At 36.4% G+C, this 19,769-nt stretch overlaps 1 protein-coding gene across 1 annotated transcript in view; it reads right to left on the reverse strand.

Moving 5' to 3' along the window:
- LOC128653831 (multidrug and toxin extrusion protein 1-like) overlaps positions 1-19,769 on the reverse strand; it is a 185,272-nt gene that overhangs the window by 44,317 nt on the left and 121,186 nt on the right. Inside the window, exons 13-15 of the mRNA XM_053707363.1 lie at positions 17,478-17,547; positions 9,156-9,288; positions 4,503-4,597 (exon numbers count right to left, since the gene is read on the reverse strand). Coding sequence (XP_053563338.1) covers positions 4,503-4,597; positions 9,156-9,288; positions 17,478-17,547 — 298 coding nt within the window. The remainder of the gene's footprint in view (positions 1-4,502; positions 4,598-9,155; positions 9,289-17,477; positions 17,548-19,769) is intronic.

Consider the following 19,769-nt stretch of genomic DNA (forward strand, 5'->3'; position numbering starts at 1 on the left):
TTGCGATGATGGAAGATTTGGGGTTAATAACTTTATGTAGATGGAGGCGATGTCGGGTGGCAGATTAGGGGTGTTTAGACTCTGGGTTTATGTCAGGGTGTTAGGTTTAAACATAACTTTTATTTTCCCCATAGACATCAATGGGGCTGCGTTACAGAGCTTTTCATTCCGCGATCGCAGGTGTTAGGCTTTTTTGATGTCTATGGGGAAAGCGTGCACGAGCACGTCAAAACAGCGCTTGTATTTTGTGCAGTATGGAGCTTAAAGCCACCATATCTCACGCACAAGCCGGCTGTTTGAAAACTTGTAATGGCTGTGCTATAGGGGTTAAATAACGCAACTTTTGTTGCGTTCGTTAATTTCCCTATAGCGCGCATTACTCATAATCTAGCTAATCATGATTTATAGAAATACAAATACACATTAATTTATCTGGAAATATATCAGTTTTTGGTATAACAAATACATAGAAAATAACTTTCTATGAGATATTGTTTGCTCAGGTATAAATCTAGCTATTTCTTGGACAGATGAAAAATAAAAGGTTAGCTTTAGAAAAATGTGCTTGTTCATGGACAGTAATGAAATGGTATAAGTAAAGTTGGAAAAAACAGAATATCCGCAACATTGATGACTCTTATTTATCAACAGTCCAATGCTCAATAAGGGCGTTGTATGTAGATTCGCGGCAGCGATGTCTAGAGATGTCTGGCGAGCTTATTGACTCCAGCAAATGCATTGAGATTGACGCAATAATAAATAGGCCCCTAAGGCTTAAAGTGATGGTATAAGAGGTACAAAATGTTATGTTTTAATTATCATCTATCAGTTTGATTATTCCCTGTCTGGCGGCCCTCTACAAATGCCTTTTTTTTTTCTCTAAGTGATGTTTTCCCTTTTATCCAATACAAGACACTGACTAAGATAAATTAGAGCACATGAGCAGCTCTGCAACACTTTGTGTTTTTTTCCCATGGTGTCTGGCACCAAAACAGATTGGATAAGAGGTGAAAATGTGACCTATAAAAAAGTCATTTGTAGAGGCGGCCAGGGAATATAAAAATTCTAAATGATAATTAAAATAAAATGATTTTGCGCATCTTTATTTTTTTTTATAAATGAAAGTACTATTAAAATAAAGGTCGATTCAGGATTTACTTTCATATACTATACACTTTACCATCACTTTAAATAGAGTAGGAGAATCTTGAATTTGGTTCACAAGTTTGGGAGCATAATCCCTTTGTACCAATGGGTAAATTAGCTTTTAGTTTCTTAACCCCTTAATGACCAGACCATTTTTCAATTTTCTTACCCTTAATGACAAAGGCTATTTTTACATTTCTGCTGTGTTTGTGTTTAGCTGTAATTTTCCTCTTACTCATTTACTGTACCCACACATATTATATACCGTTTTTCTCGCCATTAAATGGACTTTCTAAAGATACCATTATTTTCATCATATCTTATAATTTCCTATAAAAAAATATAAAATATGAGGAAAAAATTGAAAAAAACACACTTTTTCTAACTTTGACCCCCAAAATCTGTTACACATCTACAATCACCAAAAAACACCCATGCTAAATAGTTTCTAAATTTTGTCCTGAGTTTAGAAATACCCAATGTTTACATGTTCTTTACTTTTTTTGAAAGTTATAGGGCAATAAATACAAGTAGCACTTTGCTATTTCCAAACCCCTTTTTTTCAAAATTAGCGCTAGTTACATTGGAACCCTGATATCTGTCAGGAAAACCTGAATATCCCTTGACATGTATATATATTTTTTTTAGAAGACAACCCAAAGTATTGATCTAGGCCCATTTTGGTATATTTCATGCCACCATTTCACCGCCAAATGTCATCAAATAAAAAAAAAAGTTCAGTTTTTCACAAATTTTGTCACAAACTTTAGGTTTCCCACTGAAATTATTTACAAACAGCTTCTGCAATTAAGGCACAAATGGTTGTAAATGCTTCTTTGGGATCCCCTTTGTTCAGAAATAGCAGACTTATATGGCTTTGGGGTTGCTTTTTGGTAATTAGAAGGCCGCTAAATGCTGCTGCGCACCACACGTAAATTATGCCCAGCAGTGAAGGGGTTAATTAGGTAGGTTGTAGGGAGCTTGCATGGTTAATTTTAGCTTTAGGGTAGTGTAGTAGACAACCCCAAGTATTGATCTAGGCCCATTTTGATATATTTTATGCCACTATTTCACCGCCAAATGCGAGCAAACAATTAAAAAAAAATTCATTTTTCACAATTTTAGGTTTCTCACTGAAAGTATTTACAAACAGCTTGTGCTATTATGGCACAAATTGTTGTAAAAGCTTCTTTGGGATCCCCTTTGTTCAGAAATAGCAGACATATATGGCTTTGGCATTGCTTTTTGGTAATTAGAAGGCCGCTAAATGCTGCTGCGCACCACACGTAAATTATGCCCAGCAGTGAAGGGGTTAATTAGGTAGGTTGTAGGGAGCTTGCAGGGTTAATTTTAGCTTTAGGGTAGAGATCAGCCTCCCACCTGACACATCCCACCCCCTGATCCCTCCCAAACAGCTCTCTTCCCTCCCCCACCCCACAATTGTCCCTGCCATCTTAAGTACTGGCAGAAAGTCTGCCAGTACTAAATAAAAGGAGTTTTTCTTTTTTTTTAATAAAATAAAATAAAATGTTTTAGCTGTGATGGACCCCTGCCTTAGCCCCAACCTCCATGATCCCCCCCCAGCTCTCTAACACTCTCCCCTACCTATTTGCCGCCATCTTGGGTACTGGCAGCTGTCTGCCAGTACCCAATTTGCCCCCAAAAACAAAAGTATCTTTTTCTCTTTTTGCAATTATTAATATTTTCTGTAGTGTAGCAGCCCCCCACAATACCCCAACCCCCTCCCCCTCCCAGATCCTTATATATTTATATTTTTAACATCTTTTTCCCCCCCTCTTCCCTCCTCATTGGTGTCAGTGTGGCCAGCTAATCGCACGCGCGCACGCTCCCGGCACCCGGCGTGCACATTGCACTTACAGGAACCGGATGCCGGGTAGCGATGGGCCGCCCACCCGCCTCCCTGTTATGCTCCCACCCACCAACGAACCGGCACCATCGCTACCGGTGCAGAGAGGGCCACAGAGTGGCTCTCTCTGCATCGGAGTCTTCTAAAAAGGTATTGCAGGATGCCTCCATATGGAGGCATCACTGCAATACCCTGAGAGCTGCTGGAAGCGATTGCGATCGCTTCCAGCACTCTCTTAGACAACTGACGTACCAGGTAAGTCTATTGTCATTAACTGGTTGTTAATGCATGACGTACCTGGTACGTCAGTTGTCATTAAGGGGTTAAAGGGCCAAAATAGTAAAAAAAAAATACATTCTCTAATTCGTTAGAGCATGTAATTTTACATCTGCCCTGCACTACTGTGTGTTTAACCCCTGCAAACGGTCACTAGTCTTAAGATTACATACTCTAATAAATTAACATGTAATGGTCCTTTAAGACTATAGGTTTATCACAATCTATTGTTTGATTATTATCTGCATATGAACTCATTTCAATGTCAATGCTTTTCAATTAGACATTTTCATTACTTATCGGAAGCACTTTTTAAGTTATCGGTTTTGCAAAAAACAGCCCTTTACTTAACATGTACCTGTCCTGTTTGTTCTGATCACAATGATTACCCACCATCATTCCATTCATTATTAAGCACCCCCTAAACATTTTGGGATGTTGCATTGGTTTTATGCATAAGCAAAATAAACTGATATTACCACAGCCATATTGCATGATGTTAGAAAGCAACATCACAAAACAGATACAAATGCTAAATGCTCAATAAAAGTTAAAGATTGTAAGCAGGAAAAGACATTACGCAAGGCATTATCTTCTTTTTTGCCAAAGATGTTACATTTTTAGAATGTTAATTTTGAATTTGTTGCTCTCTATCTATCTATCTATCTATCTATCTATCTATCTATCTATCATCTATCTATCTTTCTATCTATCTATCTATCTATCCCTGAACATCTATAGCACATGAACAGGGCATACCGGATTACATGTATAGTAACATAGTAGATGACATTTAAATAAGACAAGAAAATATAACTCAATATTTATTAATTTGTGCATTCGTGCACTGCGGAAGCAAACAAATGCAGAAGAAGGCAGCTGCAAGTCGCATTTAGCTCTTTTCTGAGCTGGATTTAATTCTTTTGAAAGTTAAACACACTGAGATCTGGATTTGCAAATATCTCAGGGTGCTGCACTTTCACAAGAATAAATCAGGCTCCAAAAACAGCTGCTTGCGGTTGCCTTCTTCCGCATTTGTTAGCTCCCGAAGTGCATGAATGCACAAATCTAATAAATAAGCAGAAAGAGAGAGCAGAGTTATGTCTTGTTTTATTGGGGCATTCTTTGCTATTTTTTTCTTAAATTATATTCTTATCAATACTGAGAATGAAATAATATTATCAGACTATTTTATAAAATATGGTCAAATTACCTTGTCAGTCATATCCTGCCAATTTATCCTCCAGAAATGTATGAACAAGAAAATATTAATGCAAACACAACAAACTGATACTCCAATCCAAAAACCTGTCAAAATGGAAGAAAATTTGTTATACATATGTAATAGATTAGTTCACCGAAACAGGCATTAATTGTAAGGTTCACATTTTAAATGACAATATAATACAACTTCCTAGCCATGCACATCAATGTGTATCTTTCCATAGACTCAGAAAACAAAACTCTGGTAACCTTACTCACATTCCTCTTGTATCTAAAGCCACTACCCCCTTCACTTGTGCACTCTAGAACTCTTGCTCTGTTTGCAACAAGCTCACTTCTATCCATGACCTCTTTATCTCCCACTCCCTCAACCTTCTGGCTCTCACAGAAAGTCTCTCTTCTTTAGACACACCATCCAATGCTGCACTGTCACATGAGGGTCTCCACTTCAGCCACACTCCTAGGTCTGGTAATAGACAAGGAGGTGGTGTAGGTATTTTACTTTCCTCTAATTGCACCTTTCAACAAATACAACCCATCTCTTCCCTCACATTTTCCTAATTTGAAACCCACATGATTTGCTTATTCTCTCCCCTATTTTGGGGTCACATTTGACTCAGATCTTTCTTTCACTCCTCACATTCAGTCCTTGGCTAAATCCTGACGCTTTCACTTTAAAAACATCTCTAAAATTATACATTTCCTCACACATCTAAGATTTTAATCCACTCTCTCATCCATTCCCACCTGGACTACTGCAACTCCGTCCTCTCTGGTCTCCCTAGCTGCCGCCTAGCTCCTTTACAATCCATAATGAATGCCTCTGCCAGGCTTCCTCTTGCCTCCAGGATTAAACACAAAATTTTGACTCTGACACACAAGGCCCTCAACTGCACTGTTTCTCCCTATATCTCAGACCTTGTCTCCAGATACTCTCCCTCCCGTTCCCTCCGATCTGCTCACAAACTCCCACTCTTCTCCTCTCTTGTTACCTAGTCACATTCCCATTTACAGGACTTCTCCAGACTGGCTCCCATCTTGTGGAACTCTCTGCCTTGCTCCTCAAGACTCTCCCCTAGTTTTGAAAACTTTAAACGCTCCCTAAAGACTCTACTATTCAGGGATGCATACAACCTACACTAAACTTTCCTAATACCAGTTCCTCTCCTCCATTACTATCCAATATGAACCCCCTTGGCATGTAAGCCTAAGAGCCCAACTGTTTGCAGATAACCTTCATAAGAGCTGACTACAACAGTGTGACTTTAGGCAGGGCCCTCTACCCATTTGATCCATATAAATGTTACCTTGTATACTGCCTATGTTTATAGCGCTGTGGAATCGTTTGCTGCTCTACAAATAATCAATAATAATAATAATAATAATAATAATAATATATGCATATGACATTTACTGAAGGCAAATTGTATAAAGTTTGGACAAGACCATTTAGTCTACTTTTAAAATCTTGTTGTTTAGGTGTAATTTATAGTAGCTTCTCTTCCATAAAATCTTATTTCATCAAAAAACATTTCCTCAAATAAATATATCTTAAATACCTACATTTAAAAACCCCATGTAAACCTAGCCTTGCAGCATTTTTTACTGTCAGTCTCATTTGTATTGAGATTCTAGTTTAAATGTTGCTCAAATCATACTTTTAAACAATTAAACACATTCAGAACATATATGAAAGTATTAACTGTACACATAATTAATTGATATTACTAATTAATTGAAACTAAAACAAACATTTAAACATAAGAAGATGGGATGTATATCCTGCGCAAAAAACAGATTAGGGGAATAGGGATAGGGGATACCTCTAGCTCTCCTCAGCGGGTACCCTAGTGTACCCAAAGTAAAGATAAATTGTTAGAAAGTGGAGGTGAGCGCCAGACAGGCTGAGGAGGGGGAAGGAAGCACCAATTGGGCTGAGAGTGCACAGATGAAAAAATAGCGTTTAAAAACGGTGGTTATGATAATGGTTAAAATTATAATTATAGAATTTATTCCACACAGTTGTTTAAAATAACAGTGAATTTCTCATAAGACATATACAATAATAACAAATCATGGATCCATGTTACAATAACAAAAATAAAGATAAAAATAGAGAAAAAATAAAATAAAAAATAAAAATAAAATAAAATTAAGCTGATACACTCAATGAACGGATGATAAAGGGGTGACTTAATAAGCCTAGTGTCCTATTGTAGAAGGTGCACCATTGGTGCAGTCCAGATTGTGATATATACTCTTAAGGCTGTATATAGATGGTCTTTATCCAATCATAGAAATTTTTGTGTGACAAAAGAAAGTGTCTTAATCTGTGTCCAATATCCAAAAAATGTCCAGTGCTTCAAAAATCAGTCGACGCGTTTCGGCCATGTACTCCTGGCCTTTATCAAGACCCTTGAGTCTTGATAAAGGCCAGGAGTACATGGCCGAAACGCGTCGACTGATTTGAGTAAGTCTAATACTGATATATTAACTGAACAGTTTGTATATATTATAGTATTGTTTGTTTTCTTTACAGGTTTTTTCACAGTATAACTTGTTTTATATTGCATCAACACTGAGCCACTGTCCCATTGCACAGAAATCACTACATCACATTGGACACTTTGGATTACTTTTGATATTACTTATTTTGCTACAACATTTTTTTGGAGGACTTTCACTTTTTGTATTTTGTATTTTATATTTTTTATTTTTTGAATATATATTTTTTGCAACACCAAGCGATCACAATTAAATCACATTTTTTGAAGCACTGGACATTTTTTGGATATTGGACACAGATTAAGACACTTTCTTTTGTCACACAAAAAATTTCAATGATTGGATAAAGACCATCTATATACAGCCTTAAGAGTATTTATCACAATCTGGACTGCACCAATGGTGCACCTTCTACAATAGGACACTAGGCTTATTAAGTCACCCCTTTATCATCCGTTCATTGAGTGTATCAGCTTAATTTTATTTTATTTTTATTTTTTATTTTATTTTTTCTCTATTTTTATCTTTATTTTTGTTATTGTAACATGGATCCATGATTTGTTATTATTGTATATGTCTTATGAGAAATTCACTGTTATTTTAAACAACTGTGTGGAATAAATTCTATAATTATAATTGTAACCATTATCATAACCACCGTTTTTAAACGCTATTTTTTCATCTGTGCACTCTCAGCCTCTAACAATTTAAACATATAAGTTAGTTATTATCAATGCTAATTCGATGATATGTCATAGTTTCCTTTTTGCATCAGCTGCATATATTTTGTTTCCTTGTAGGTCTTGGAAAACCCTCTTAGAAAACTCAGCCAAATGTCTGTTCCTTACATTATTTGTCTTAACACATTGGGAGAAGCTGTACATTACAAGCTGCCCCATGGGTGCTCACACCTTTCCTGTTCTTTTGTAGATTTCTTGGAGCTCCACCCACAATTATGGTGTTACCTGGGAATGCTATTTTAGAACAAACAAGGGTGTGTCAGATGCTTGGTTGTCCTATGTGCTATTTATTTGTGGCCTCTATGCCTACAATTGTATCTGTTGTCCATTAACCACTGCTGTGTCCACTCCTGATTGCCTATATCTGCCATTATACATGCTGGGCATTGCCAGCTGGTGTGTCCTGCCATACACACTGACCTGTGCTAATGATCAATACTTGATAGTAGTAACCTACTGATATACTAGTTACTTACCTGTTGATCATTAACTGCTATCAGTATTAGGCATGTTTACAATTTTGGGATTCAGCATTTGTTTGCAAAACGAATGCTGCTTATGGCCACAGGCAGTGGCATTCATCTTGTTTCAGTACTGGACATATCATTGTGAAAGAGCAACACAAAAAGATCTGTCCAAATCTAGATCTTTGTGTTTTACACCCATGAATTAATCAGCATTCTGTTAGCATTGCCAGTTCATCTGAACCTTGTTCTGTGGCTACCTGCTGGGCTCAACCTCTTCCAGATGCAGACCTCAGAAATTGCATCCCAATGCCATAGCTCTATTATCATCATATCTTCTGATTAGGTTTTTTTTCTGGACTATCTATCTATGTATCTATCTATCTGTCTATCTATCTATCTGTCTATCTATATATCATCTATCTATCTATATCTATCGATCTATCTATCATATATCTAGTATCAGTCCTGCAGTTTGCAGAAAAAGAACAGTTAAATATTGTCTGTGATACAGAGCCAGTTTGTAAATGACCTCTAGATAATTTATAAACTAATCCTAATGTAGGAAAACCAGTTGTTCTGGATCTATTGCATTTCTAAATATTTTGATGCCATAAAAAGTAAGTAAAAGCACACCGGTGTTGATTTTGAAGTTTTCACAGAACATATTCATATACAGTATACAGTATAATGTTTAAGTCCAAGGGCACATTTTTCTCAATGTAAACTGTATAAAAAACATTTTGGAATCTTGTATTTGGTTGTAATTTTTCTTTGATGCATATTTATCATCTTTATGTACATGATGTAAATTTTTTTTCACTATTGTTATAAGTATCACATACACATACATAAATAATGTATTTCTAAAGTTAAATTATTATTTCCAATGAAAAATGGCCATTTAAAATGTTTACTCCAATAGTGGTGTACCTTTTATTCCAAGTTTCGCTACAAACATAAGAGGTGCTCCAATAGGGAAAGTGATTAAACAATATCCCAAGACAGTTGCTAAAGCTCCAATTTCTGGTTTGCCAATTCCTCTGAGAACTCCACAAAAAACGTACTGTAAAGAAACAAGTAAGTGCAATAAAACAAAATACAGATCTGAACCCACTCTGTGCATTTTATTCAATATTTTATAAACAATGCTCAGTTCTGCACAAAAATATTATTTTTTTGTTGCTTGTTATATATTTATCTGTAAAAATAAACCAAATATTTAGTTTAACATAAATGAATATGGAAAATATATAAACTGAAGTATTATTATAATTTGTATTATCCGGGATATGTAAGGGAGGAAAACTGTACAAGGCTCTGACTTATGGCTTGGATGAGGACTTCAAGGGGCCTTGCTGCTAATCCCAGAGGAGGCTGAAGAAAGAGAATAATGGAACAAGGCTTAAAGTAGGAAAAGAACTTTGGGGGAAGAATTGTTTTTTTTGGGGAGTTCTATTAGTTAGTTAGGGGTTTATAGTTGTTAGGGTTTCCTTGGGAGTTGGGTGGCCATTAAGCTGACCTGATCATGTTTTGGTGGGGTCACTTGGCTGCTAGGTGATTGACACACTGGAGGGTTATGTGGTGGCCCCAGCATGCTAACAATGGGTGTAATCAGCAGTAGGATTAATTGAAGTGGGAAAGGTTGCACGTAGGGTTATATGACATACAACATCTGGACACTTAGAGTAGGGGGCAGGGATTACATGTTTAATTGTGTTGTTAGGGGGGACATGGTCAGTGAGTAGTCTGCAATTTCTGAGTATCCACCATGATATATTTATATATACAGTCATGTGAAAAAGAACGTACACTCTGTTTGAATTCTATGGTTTTACATATCAGGACATAACTATCATCTAGTCCTTATCAGGTCTTAAAATTAGGTAAAAACAACCCCAGATGAAGAACAACACATGACATATTACATTGTGTCATGATTTATTTAACAAAAATAAAGCCAAAATGAAGAAGTAATTTTTGCAGTGATAAACAAATTTTACTTAATATTTCTCAATAGATTACATCACTACACTTACTGCTCTCTTCAAAGAGCATTGGAGTACCTGCACTGTACCTTTATTGAGTATACAAACTCAATTTCGTAAAAAATTTAGGAGGATAGAAAAACAAGGGGCGCCAACATAGTGTGAATCAGTTTGGAAAACTGGAAAACAGTAGTTATAATAAAATCTACTCACAAGTGGAGTGGCACCTAGAACCAACTGGGTGCATACAGGCAGGCTGACATTCAGGACCAGCAGTCAGTACGCTGGGGGTCTCACCCGGGAGACCTGTGGGTGGGTCAGATGAGGTAGATGGAGTCGGCTGTGTGTCGTCTGGTGAGCCGGATCGCCACTGTGGAAGTCCAAAGGGCTGTGTTGTTTATCCCAAAAGGGTAGCTGCTCACACGATCAGCCTTGTTTCCAAACGAGTTTCCAATGTCAGTGTATGGAACAAAGGGATAAAAACCAAACTGGGTATAACCACTGCAAACTGTGGTAATATTAAAAAGGCACAGAAAACCGGGTCTGTCTAAAAACAAGTATTTAATTGCTACGCGTTTCTCAGTCCGTAAAGGACCGTTTCCTCAGGCATATACAAAGGTGTTCAACAGGCTACCATTTATACCTGACAGCTGTTTTTATGTTTGTTCTTTTTGTTTTTTGTTTTTTCATGATATGAATATATTATCTGATTGCTGCTCAAACACAATTTTGATACATGTTCCATTTTTTATTGTATTTTTGTTTTTTAACATTTTATTGTCAATTCTTTGGAGATGACCTCCACATTTTGATTCCGGGTCACTGTCAGGTATAAATGGTAGCCTGTTGAACACCTTTGTATATGCCTGAGGAAACGGTCCTTTACGGACTGAGAAACGCGTAGCAATTAAATACTTGTTCTTAGACAGACCCGGTTTTCTGTGCCTTTTTAATATTACCACAGTTTGCAGTGGTTATACCCAGTTTGGTTTTTATCCCTTTGTTCCATACAATGACATTGGAAACTCGTTTGGAAACAAGGCTGATCGTGTGAGCAGCTACCCTTTTGGGATAAACAACACAGCCCTTTGGACTTCCACAGTGGCGATCCGGCTCACCAGACGACACACAGCCGACTCCATCTACCTCATCTGACCCACCCACAGGTCTCCCGGGTGAGACCCCCAGCGTACTGACTGCTGGTCCTGAATGTCAGCCTGCCTGTATGCACCCAGTTGGTTCTAGGTGCCACTCCACTTGTGAGTAGATTTTATTATAACTACTGTTTTCCAGTTTTCCAAACTGATTCACACTATGTTGGCGCCCCTTGTTTTTCTATCCTCCTAGATTTCCTGATTCATCACACCTTGGATTCAAGCGGAGCAAGCCATTTGTTTTGATCCTTTGAACTTTTGTTCTTTATATATCCTTTACATTGAATTTGGACTTTTTATCTCTGAACACTTATCACATATTGGACTTTTCAGTTTTTTGAGTTTAATCAAATTCAACTGTTCACATATTTTGTTGCAAGTCTTTAGTTCTTTGCAATATTCCAACTGATTTTTTGTTTAGGTATCACAATTGTTTCATGATTTTTTTGCATATGTATCACAATTGTTTCAAGTCTTACGGTTTGTAACAAGTCATACATTCTCCTTTGATTAACAAGATTTCACCCAATCATATACACATATACACCTCTACTCTCACATACTTATCTGTCACGGTTCAACTCACACGATACCAGAGGAATTTCATTCACATCAACACAATTTCTATCAACACTACAGCGCGTCCCCTTAGTTTTTTCTTATAGAAAATACTTCTATACTTCGTAAAAAATTTCAACTTATTTCTCAGTCTTTTCAAATAATTGCCTGGTGTTTCGGGGCTGTACTGACCTTACTCGGCGGGATCAGACTGATATACTTCAGGGAAGTTTTCCTCTGTGAAAAGCACAACTGGGCTAAGAGAGGCTGCTCCTGGGTGGTAACTCGCCATAGAACAAGCTACTGAGCTGTTGTTCGTTCCTAGTAGAGCGCTTCACTCTTTGTATGGAAAAGTATAACTCACACAACAAATTTGAATGAGAGATGAGGAGTTGGTTTCAATAAATAACCACTGTGTCTTGCCAAGGGGATTTAAATGTTTGTAACTTAACATTCCCATACAAATCTCCAGCCTTTAAACCCTGTAGTATTGCGGATATTCTAACTAACACAGTAGAACACAGGTAGACAACTTCAATAGGTGCATGGCAATCTCTGCAGTTTAACATTACATTTACAGGAATCCTAGAACCTCACTGAGTGAAGTATTGTATAATCCATTACATTCCTGCGTGTTCATGGGAACAGCAGTTATTACAGATTTAGATTTAGAAGTCAAAATGAAACAACTTTACAAATTACTTCTATTATCAGTTTTACTTGACTCTCTTGATATCCTTTGTTAAATAGTAAATCTAGCTGTGATCAGGAGCGTGCATGTGTCTATAGCCATCTGGCAGTAGTGCTTGCAATATTGTTTATAGCAATGTTATACAGGTGGCCCTCGTTTTACAACGGTTCAATTTACACCGTTTCAGAATAACAACCTTTTTTTCCAGTCATGTGACTGCTATTGAAAAGCATTGAGAAGCAGTGCATTTATTAAAATAGCCAGTAGGTGGAGCTGTCCGCTTGTGTTGCATCAAAGCCAAGCAAGCTGAAATTAATCAATTTAACCAGACCTGAGCTATTGAGCAGATTTCAAAGGAACAAGATCTTCCTGTCTATAAATCAGTCCAGATTGGAATGCATAGAAAGAACTGTTTGCAGAAAAATGCAAGTGAAGTCTGTGTTGTGTGATTATTTTATTAGGTTTATAATGCTGTTAGCAAATGTTTTTGTTCATTTAACTTAGTTTAATTATATATTCTGTGTTGTGTGATTATTTTTATTAGGTTTATAATGCTGTTTAGCATTTAAAGTCTTCATTTCAAAGCTTTAAAAATAATGTATTAGGTGTTACTTATGACAATTTTGAGAGGGGCCTGGAACCTATCTCCCTCACTTCCCATTGACTTACATTATAAACTGGGTTTCAATTTACAACGGTTTCGATTTACAACCATTCCTTCTGGAACCTTACCCCGGCGTAAACTGAGGGCTACCTGTATATAGTTTTCAAACACTGCTGCCATAGACTGCTATAGACACATGCACACTCCTAATATCCTATCAGTTTACATAGTTTTAGTCTTGAACAAAGGATGCAGAAATAAATTGGAAAGTTGTTTGAAATCGCATGCTTTATTTGAATTATGAAAGTTTAATTTTGACTTTACTGTCCATTTAAAGGGATATGAAACCCAAATGTTTTCATTCATCATTCAGATAGCACATGCAACTTTCTAATTTACTCCTACTATCATTTTTTCTTCATTATCTTGGTACCTTTATTTAAAAAAGCAGGAATGTAAGCTAAGAAGCCGGCCCATTTTTTGGGTCCAGGACCTGGGTAGCACTTGCTGATTGGTGGCTAAAAGTAGGAGTAAATTAGAAAGTTCCTTAAGAGCGCATGCTCTATCTGAATCATGAAAGAAAACAATTGGGTTTCATATCCCTTTAATCTTGTGTTGTGATCATGTGAGTGCATGTTGTGAAATGGATGTCAGCATAAGATTATGTTAATTAGAAGCATGATTATTAATCATAATCACTTTTATTAGTAATTCAATTTAACTAGATGATTATAAAAAAGGTCTGGATGATCATTACCTTAGAATATAATTAACAATAAAACCACCCAAAAGCCCCATAAAGACTTCCAAATGTTTATGGTTTAAATGAAAGGGTTTTCACATAGAAAAATATATTCTATTTATTCATAAATACATATTTCTATTTATATCTTGATGTTTTGCACAAATATATATTTATACCTATATATATTTACACATGATTTTACTGTATATAGGTATAGATATATACAGATATACATAGGAATATACATTATATGTATGTAGAACATAGGAATATATACAGTATGTATGTAGAAAATAGGAATCTGATTTTTTTACAGTAAATACACAGTACAACAAATTTTAATATTGCATAAATATGTTTTTACATGTTTTCATCTACTTGACTGCAAAGGGCACCATTGCACACACACACATATATATATATATATATATATATATATATATATATATATATATATATATATATGGATAAGCACAGTCTTGCAAAGTCAGCTGCCAGGGTGCACTTCCACATCAACAAAAGGGCACACTGTGGGACTATCTGTTTGACATTTGACAAAAGTGTGAGAAGCACACTGAAACGTCATTATTATTGATGGAATAGACGTTATGCTTTATTATACAAGTCCAGTGAGTGCCTTTTTTGCCTGATGGAATATATATATATATATATATTTATATACTGTATATGTTTATATGTCTGTAAATACATATATACACATATAAATACATACATATATATGTGCACACACATACACACACACACACACATATATATATATATTTATATACTGTATATGTTTATATGTCTGTAAATACATATATACACATATAAATACATACATATATATGTGCACACACATACACACACACACACACATATATATATATATTTATACATACATATACATCTTTAGACATGTGTACGTATGAATCTCTGTGTTAAAGCCCTTTTGCTGGATTTTTTTTCTTACACCTGAGACCTCATATCTTGGAGCCCTTATAACTTTTTTGTGCAATATATTTTTTATATAATTTTATTAGATGGTGTTATTTTTAGTGTAACTGTACTTTGTAAAGTTTTTTTTGGATGTATTTGCAACACTTTTTTATTTTACGAAACAGTTAACCAGAGCTCTGAGGTTGTGCTAACCCGATGCGAGTCAACTTCAATTGTGCTCCAGCGATCACGTTAACTTTCAACTTGTAATACGAGTGTAAAGCCACGCAAACACCCGCTATAAACCCATTTTTGCTTGTGCGTAACTTTAATGTTCCACTCATAATCTAGCCCAAAAAGTGTTCAGTGAGCTCCCAATAGTGCACCACTGCTCTGGAGCTGACTTTAACTATGTGTTTAACCTCATTGCATTGGTTAAACACATAGGGGCATGTTTATCAAGCTCCTTATGGAGCTTGAAGCCCTGTGTTTCTGGCGAGCCTTCAGGCTCGCCAGAAACACAAGTTATGAAGCAGCGGTCTAAAGATCGCTGCTCCATTACCTGTCCGCCTGCTCTAAAGAGGCGGACAGAGATCTTCAGAAATCACCCCCTGCTATCGGCCGATTGGCCGCAAATCTGCAGGGGGCGACATTGCACCAGCAGTTCACAAGAACTGCTGGTGCAATGCTGAATGCGGAGAGCGTAATGCTGTCCACATTCAGCGATGTCTGTTGGACATGATCCGCTGATCGGATCATGTCGGACAGACATTTGATAAATAGGCCCCATAGCTACCTGCAAGTTATAGTTCCATAATAAAATGCTCTAAAACATTAGAGCATTTTCTTTTTGCACTTTTATGTCACATTAAGATCCTCATTTATGCTTTGTCATCATATTTATTTATTATACCCGGGTATATTATTTATGCATTATGATATGTTATTTTCATACTTTTGAACAACGTGAAAGTCTTTGTAGTGAAAATTATAGCAAATATGAGCAAAATCAGTTATTTGTGTGTTTTTTATTTGTTGATGGGGTATGAATATGTTGTGCTGTTTTGTAGCAGTAACACACAAACTTAAATGGACAATAAAGTCAAAATTAAACTTTCAAGATTCAGATAGGGAATACAATTTTAAACAACTTTCCAATTTACTTTTATTATCACATTTGCTTTGTTCTCTTTGAACAGCCAATAGGATTTTAGTAGCTCTAATCCTATTGGCTGTTTTGAAAAAACAGCCAATAGGAATGCAAGGTACCCCAAATTGAGTATACCACGGACATCGGATGAAGAGGAGCCTCCATGTCGCTGAAGACCGCTGCCGAGGACAACCGCCGCTGCCACAGATGACCATCGCAGAGGATCGCTACATCTGGGAAGACCACTCCGGACCTCTGCTCTGCACCGCCTTTGTTGTGGCTGAAGATGATGGACCTGCCTGGAAGAAGACCTTCTCCGCCGGACCTCTGAAACCATGAGTAACTATTTGGGGCTTTAGTGTTAGGTTTGTTTTAAATTTTTTGGGGGTTTTGTTTTTTTAGATTAGGTTTTTTTGGGGCAAATCTCAAAAGAGCTGAATGCCCTTTCAAGGGCAGTGAAAAAGAGCTGAATGCCCTTTTAAGGGCAATGCCCATACAAATGCCCTTTTCAGGGCAATGGGTAGATTAGGTTTATTAGTGTTAGGTTTTTTAATTTGGGGGGTTTGGTGGGTGGGGGGTTTTACTGTTTGGGGGGACTTTGTATATTTTTAATGTAAAAGAGCTGTTTAACTTAGGGCAATGCCCTAGAAAAAGCCCTTTTAAGGGCTATTGGTAGTTTAATATTAGATTAGGGGGTGTTTTTATTTTGGGGGGGATTTTTTTTAGATTTTTATAGAGGTATTAGTTTAGGTTTAATTTTATTATTTTTGATAGCTTTGTTTATTTTTTTCTGTATTTCTATTTTTTATTTTTTTTAGCTTGGGCAGTTGTATTTTCAACACATAGGGGCCTATTTATCAAGCTCCTTCAGGCTCGCCAGAAACACAAGTTATGAAGCAGCAGTCTAAAGACCGCTGCTACATAACCTGTCCTCCTGTTCTGAGGCGGTGGACAGACATCGCCGGAAATCAAATATTCTGCTCAGAGCAGAATATGTTCTAAGTATTTTTAAATAGAGATTTATATCTATATATCTATATCTATATATACATATTTATATATATATATATATATATATATATATATATATATAGGCATTAATACATATTTGTTTAAAAAAAAAACATTAGATATATGAAGTAATATTTAATTATGAATAAATAGAATATATTCCGTTATGATAAGATTATTGGAATATGAAATATTCATATTTTTATGTTGGGTTAGCGTAATTGAGAAAATGCGATTGTGATTGTGCGATAGTCGGGTGTTAGTTTTGCTTTTTACAAAATACGTTTTTTGAACTTGTAATACGCGAAAAAGCAATATACTGCGCCACTTGTAATCTAGCCCTAAAAGTTTTTAGGTAGGCTGTATTTTAAACTAAATATATACTATAACATACATTACATAACTATATACTTACACTTCCTGCTGTTGCGACGTGATGCAAGACTCCTATGGGTATCACCTGAATCACCAGGGTTTGTATCACTCTGAGGATAAGCAGTACAATAAAGATGTAAATGGAATTTCTCAAAAACAATAAAATCAACAGAATATGACTAAATAGTAGGCACTAAAATCATTGTTGCTAAAAAAGGCATTCTATGATTTTTTTTCAGTTCTTTGTGAAAATTCCTTTAACTTAGGCCCAAACAACAGATTAGCAAATCTTTTCGTTAATGACAATACATATTAATCCATATATATTTGTATATTCACAACAAAGGGACAATCTACTCCAAAAATGTTATTGTTTAAAAAGATACGTAGATAATCCCTTTATTACCCATTCCTCAGCATAACCAAAACTGTTATATTATTATACTTTTTTTTCATGTAATTGGCAAGAGTCCATGAGCTAGTGACGTATGGGATATACATTCCTACCAGGAGGGGCAAAGTTTCCCAAACCTCAAAATGCCTATAAATACACCCCTCACCACACCCACAATTCAGTTTTACAAACTTTGCCTCCTATGGAGGTGGTGAAGTAAGTTTGTGCTAGATTTCTACGTTTAAATTCGGTTTTTAAACCTCATGTAGTTATTCCAGAGGTTTTTACAGTTCCTGATGCTATTTCAGATGTAATTTCTAGGGAATGGAATAGTCTGGGTATTTTATTTACTCCTTCTTTAAGGTTTATAATACTGTACACTTTGCCGACTGATAGATTGGAGTTTTGGGAAAAGATCCCCAAAGTTGATGGGGCTATCTCTACTCTTGCAAAGCGTACTACTATTCCTACGGCGGATAGTACTTCTTTTAAAGATCCTTTAGATAGGAAACTTGAATCTTATCTAAGGAAGGCTTATTTATGTGCAGGTCATATTCTTAGGCCTTCTATTTCTTTGGCTGATGTTGCTGCAGCTTCAACTTTTTGGTTGGAAACTTTAGCGCAACAAGTACCAGATCCTAATGTGTATAGCATTGTTAAGCTTATTCAACATGCTAATAATTTCATTTGTGATGCCATTTTTGATATCGTTAGAATTGATGTCAGGAATATGTCTTTAGCTATTTTAGCTATAAGAGCTTTATGGCTTAAAACTTGGAATGCAGATATGACTTCTAAGTCAACATTGCTATCTCTTTCTTTCCAAGGTAACAAATTATTTAGTTCTCAGTTGGATTCTATTATTTCAACTGTTACTGGGGGGAAGGGAGCTTTTTTGCCTCAGGATAAAAAGTCTAAGGGTAAATTTAGGGCTCCTAACCGTTTTCGTTCCTTTCGTCAGAATAAGGAAAAGAAATCTGACCCTTCCCCTAAAGGATTGGTTTCCAATTGGAAGCCTTCTCCAGTCTGGAATAAATCCAAGTCTTTTAGAAAACCAAAAGCAGCCCCCAAGTCCGCATAAAGGTGTGGCCCTCATTCCAGCACTTCTGGTAGGGGGCAGACTAAGGTTTTTCAAAGATGTTTGGATCAATTCAATCCAAAATCATTGGATCCAGAACATTGTTTCTCAAGGGTACAGAATAGGTTTCAAGGTAAGACCGCCTGTGAGAAGTTTCTTTCTCTCACGCATTCCAGTGAACCCAGTGAAGGGTCAGGCTTTCCTGAAGTGTATTTCAGACCTGGAGTTATCCGGGGTAATTGTGCCAGTTCCCTTTCCGGAACGGGGTCTGGGGTTTTATTCAAATCTGTTCATTGTTCCAAAGAAAGAGGATTCTTTCAGACCAGTTCTGGATCTAAAGATTTTGAATCGTTATGTAAGAATACCAACATTCAAAATGGTGACTATAAGGACTATTCTGCCTTTTGTTCAGCAAGGGCATTATATGTCCACAATAGATTTACAGGATGCATATCTTAATATTCCGATTCATCCAGATCATTATCAGTTCCTGAGATTCTCTTTTCTAGACAAGCATTACCAATTTGTTGCTCTTCCTTTTGGCCTAGCAACAGCTCCAAGGATCTTTTCAAAGGTTCTCGGTGCCCTACTCTCTGTCATCAGAGAGCGGGGTATTGCGGTGTTTCCTTATTTGTACGATATCTTGGTACTTGCTCAGTCTTTACATTCTGCAGAATCTCACACGAATCAACTTGTGTTGTTTCGTCAAGAACATGGTTGGAGGATCAATTTACCAAAAAGTTCCTTGATTCCTCAGACAAGGGTAACCTTTTTAGGATTCCAAATAGATTCAATATCCATGACTTTGTCTCTAACAGACAAAAGACGTCTGAAATTGATTTCAGCTTGTCGGAAACCTT

This window comes from Bombina bombina, chromosome 3, assembly GCF_027579735.1.
Source record: "Bombina bombina isolate aBomBom1 chromosome 3, aBomBom1.pri, whole genome shotgun sequence".
NCBI classification, from domain to species: domain Eukaryota; kingdom Metazoa; phylum Chordata; class Amphibia; order Anura; family Bombinatoridae; genus Bombina; species Bombina bombina.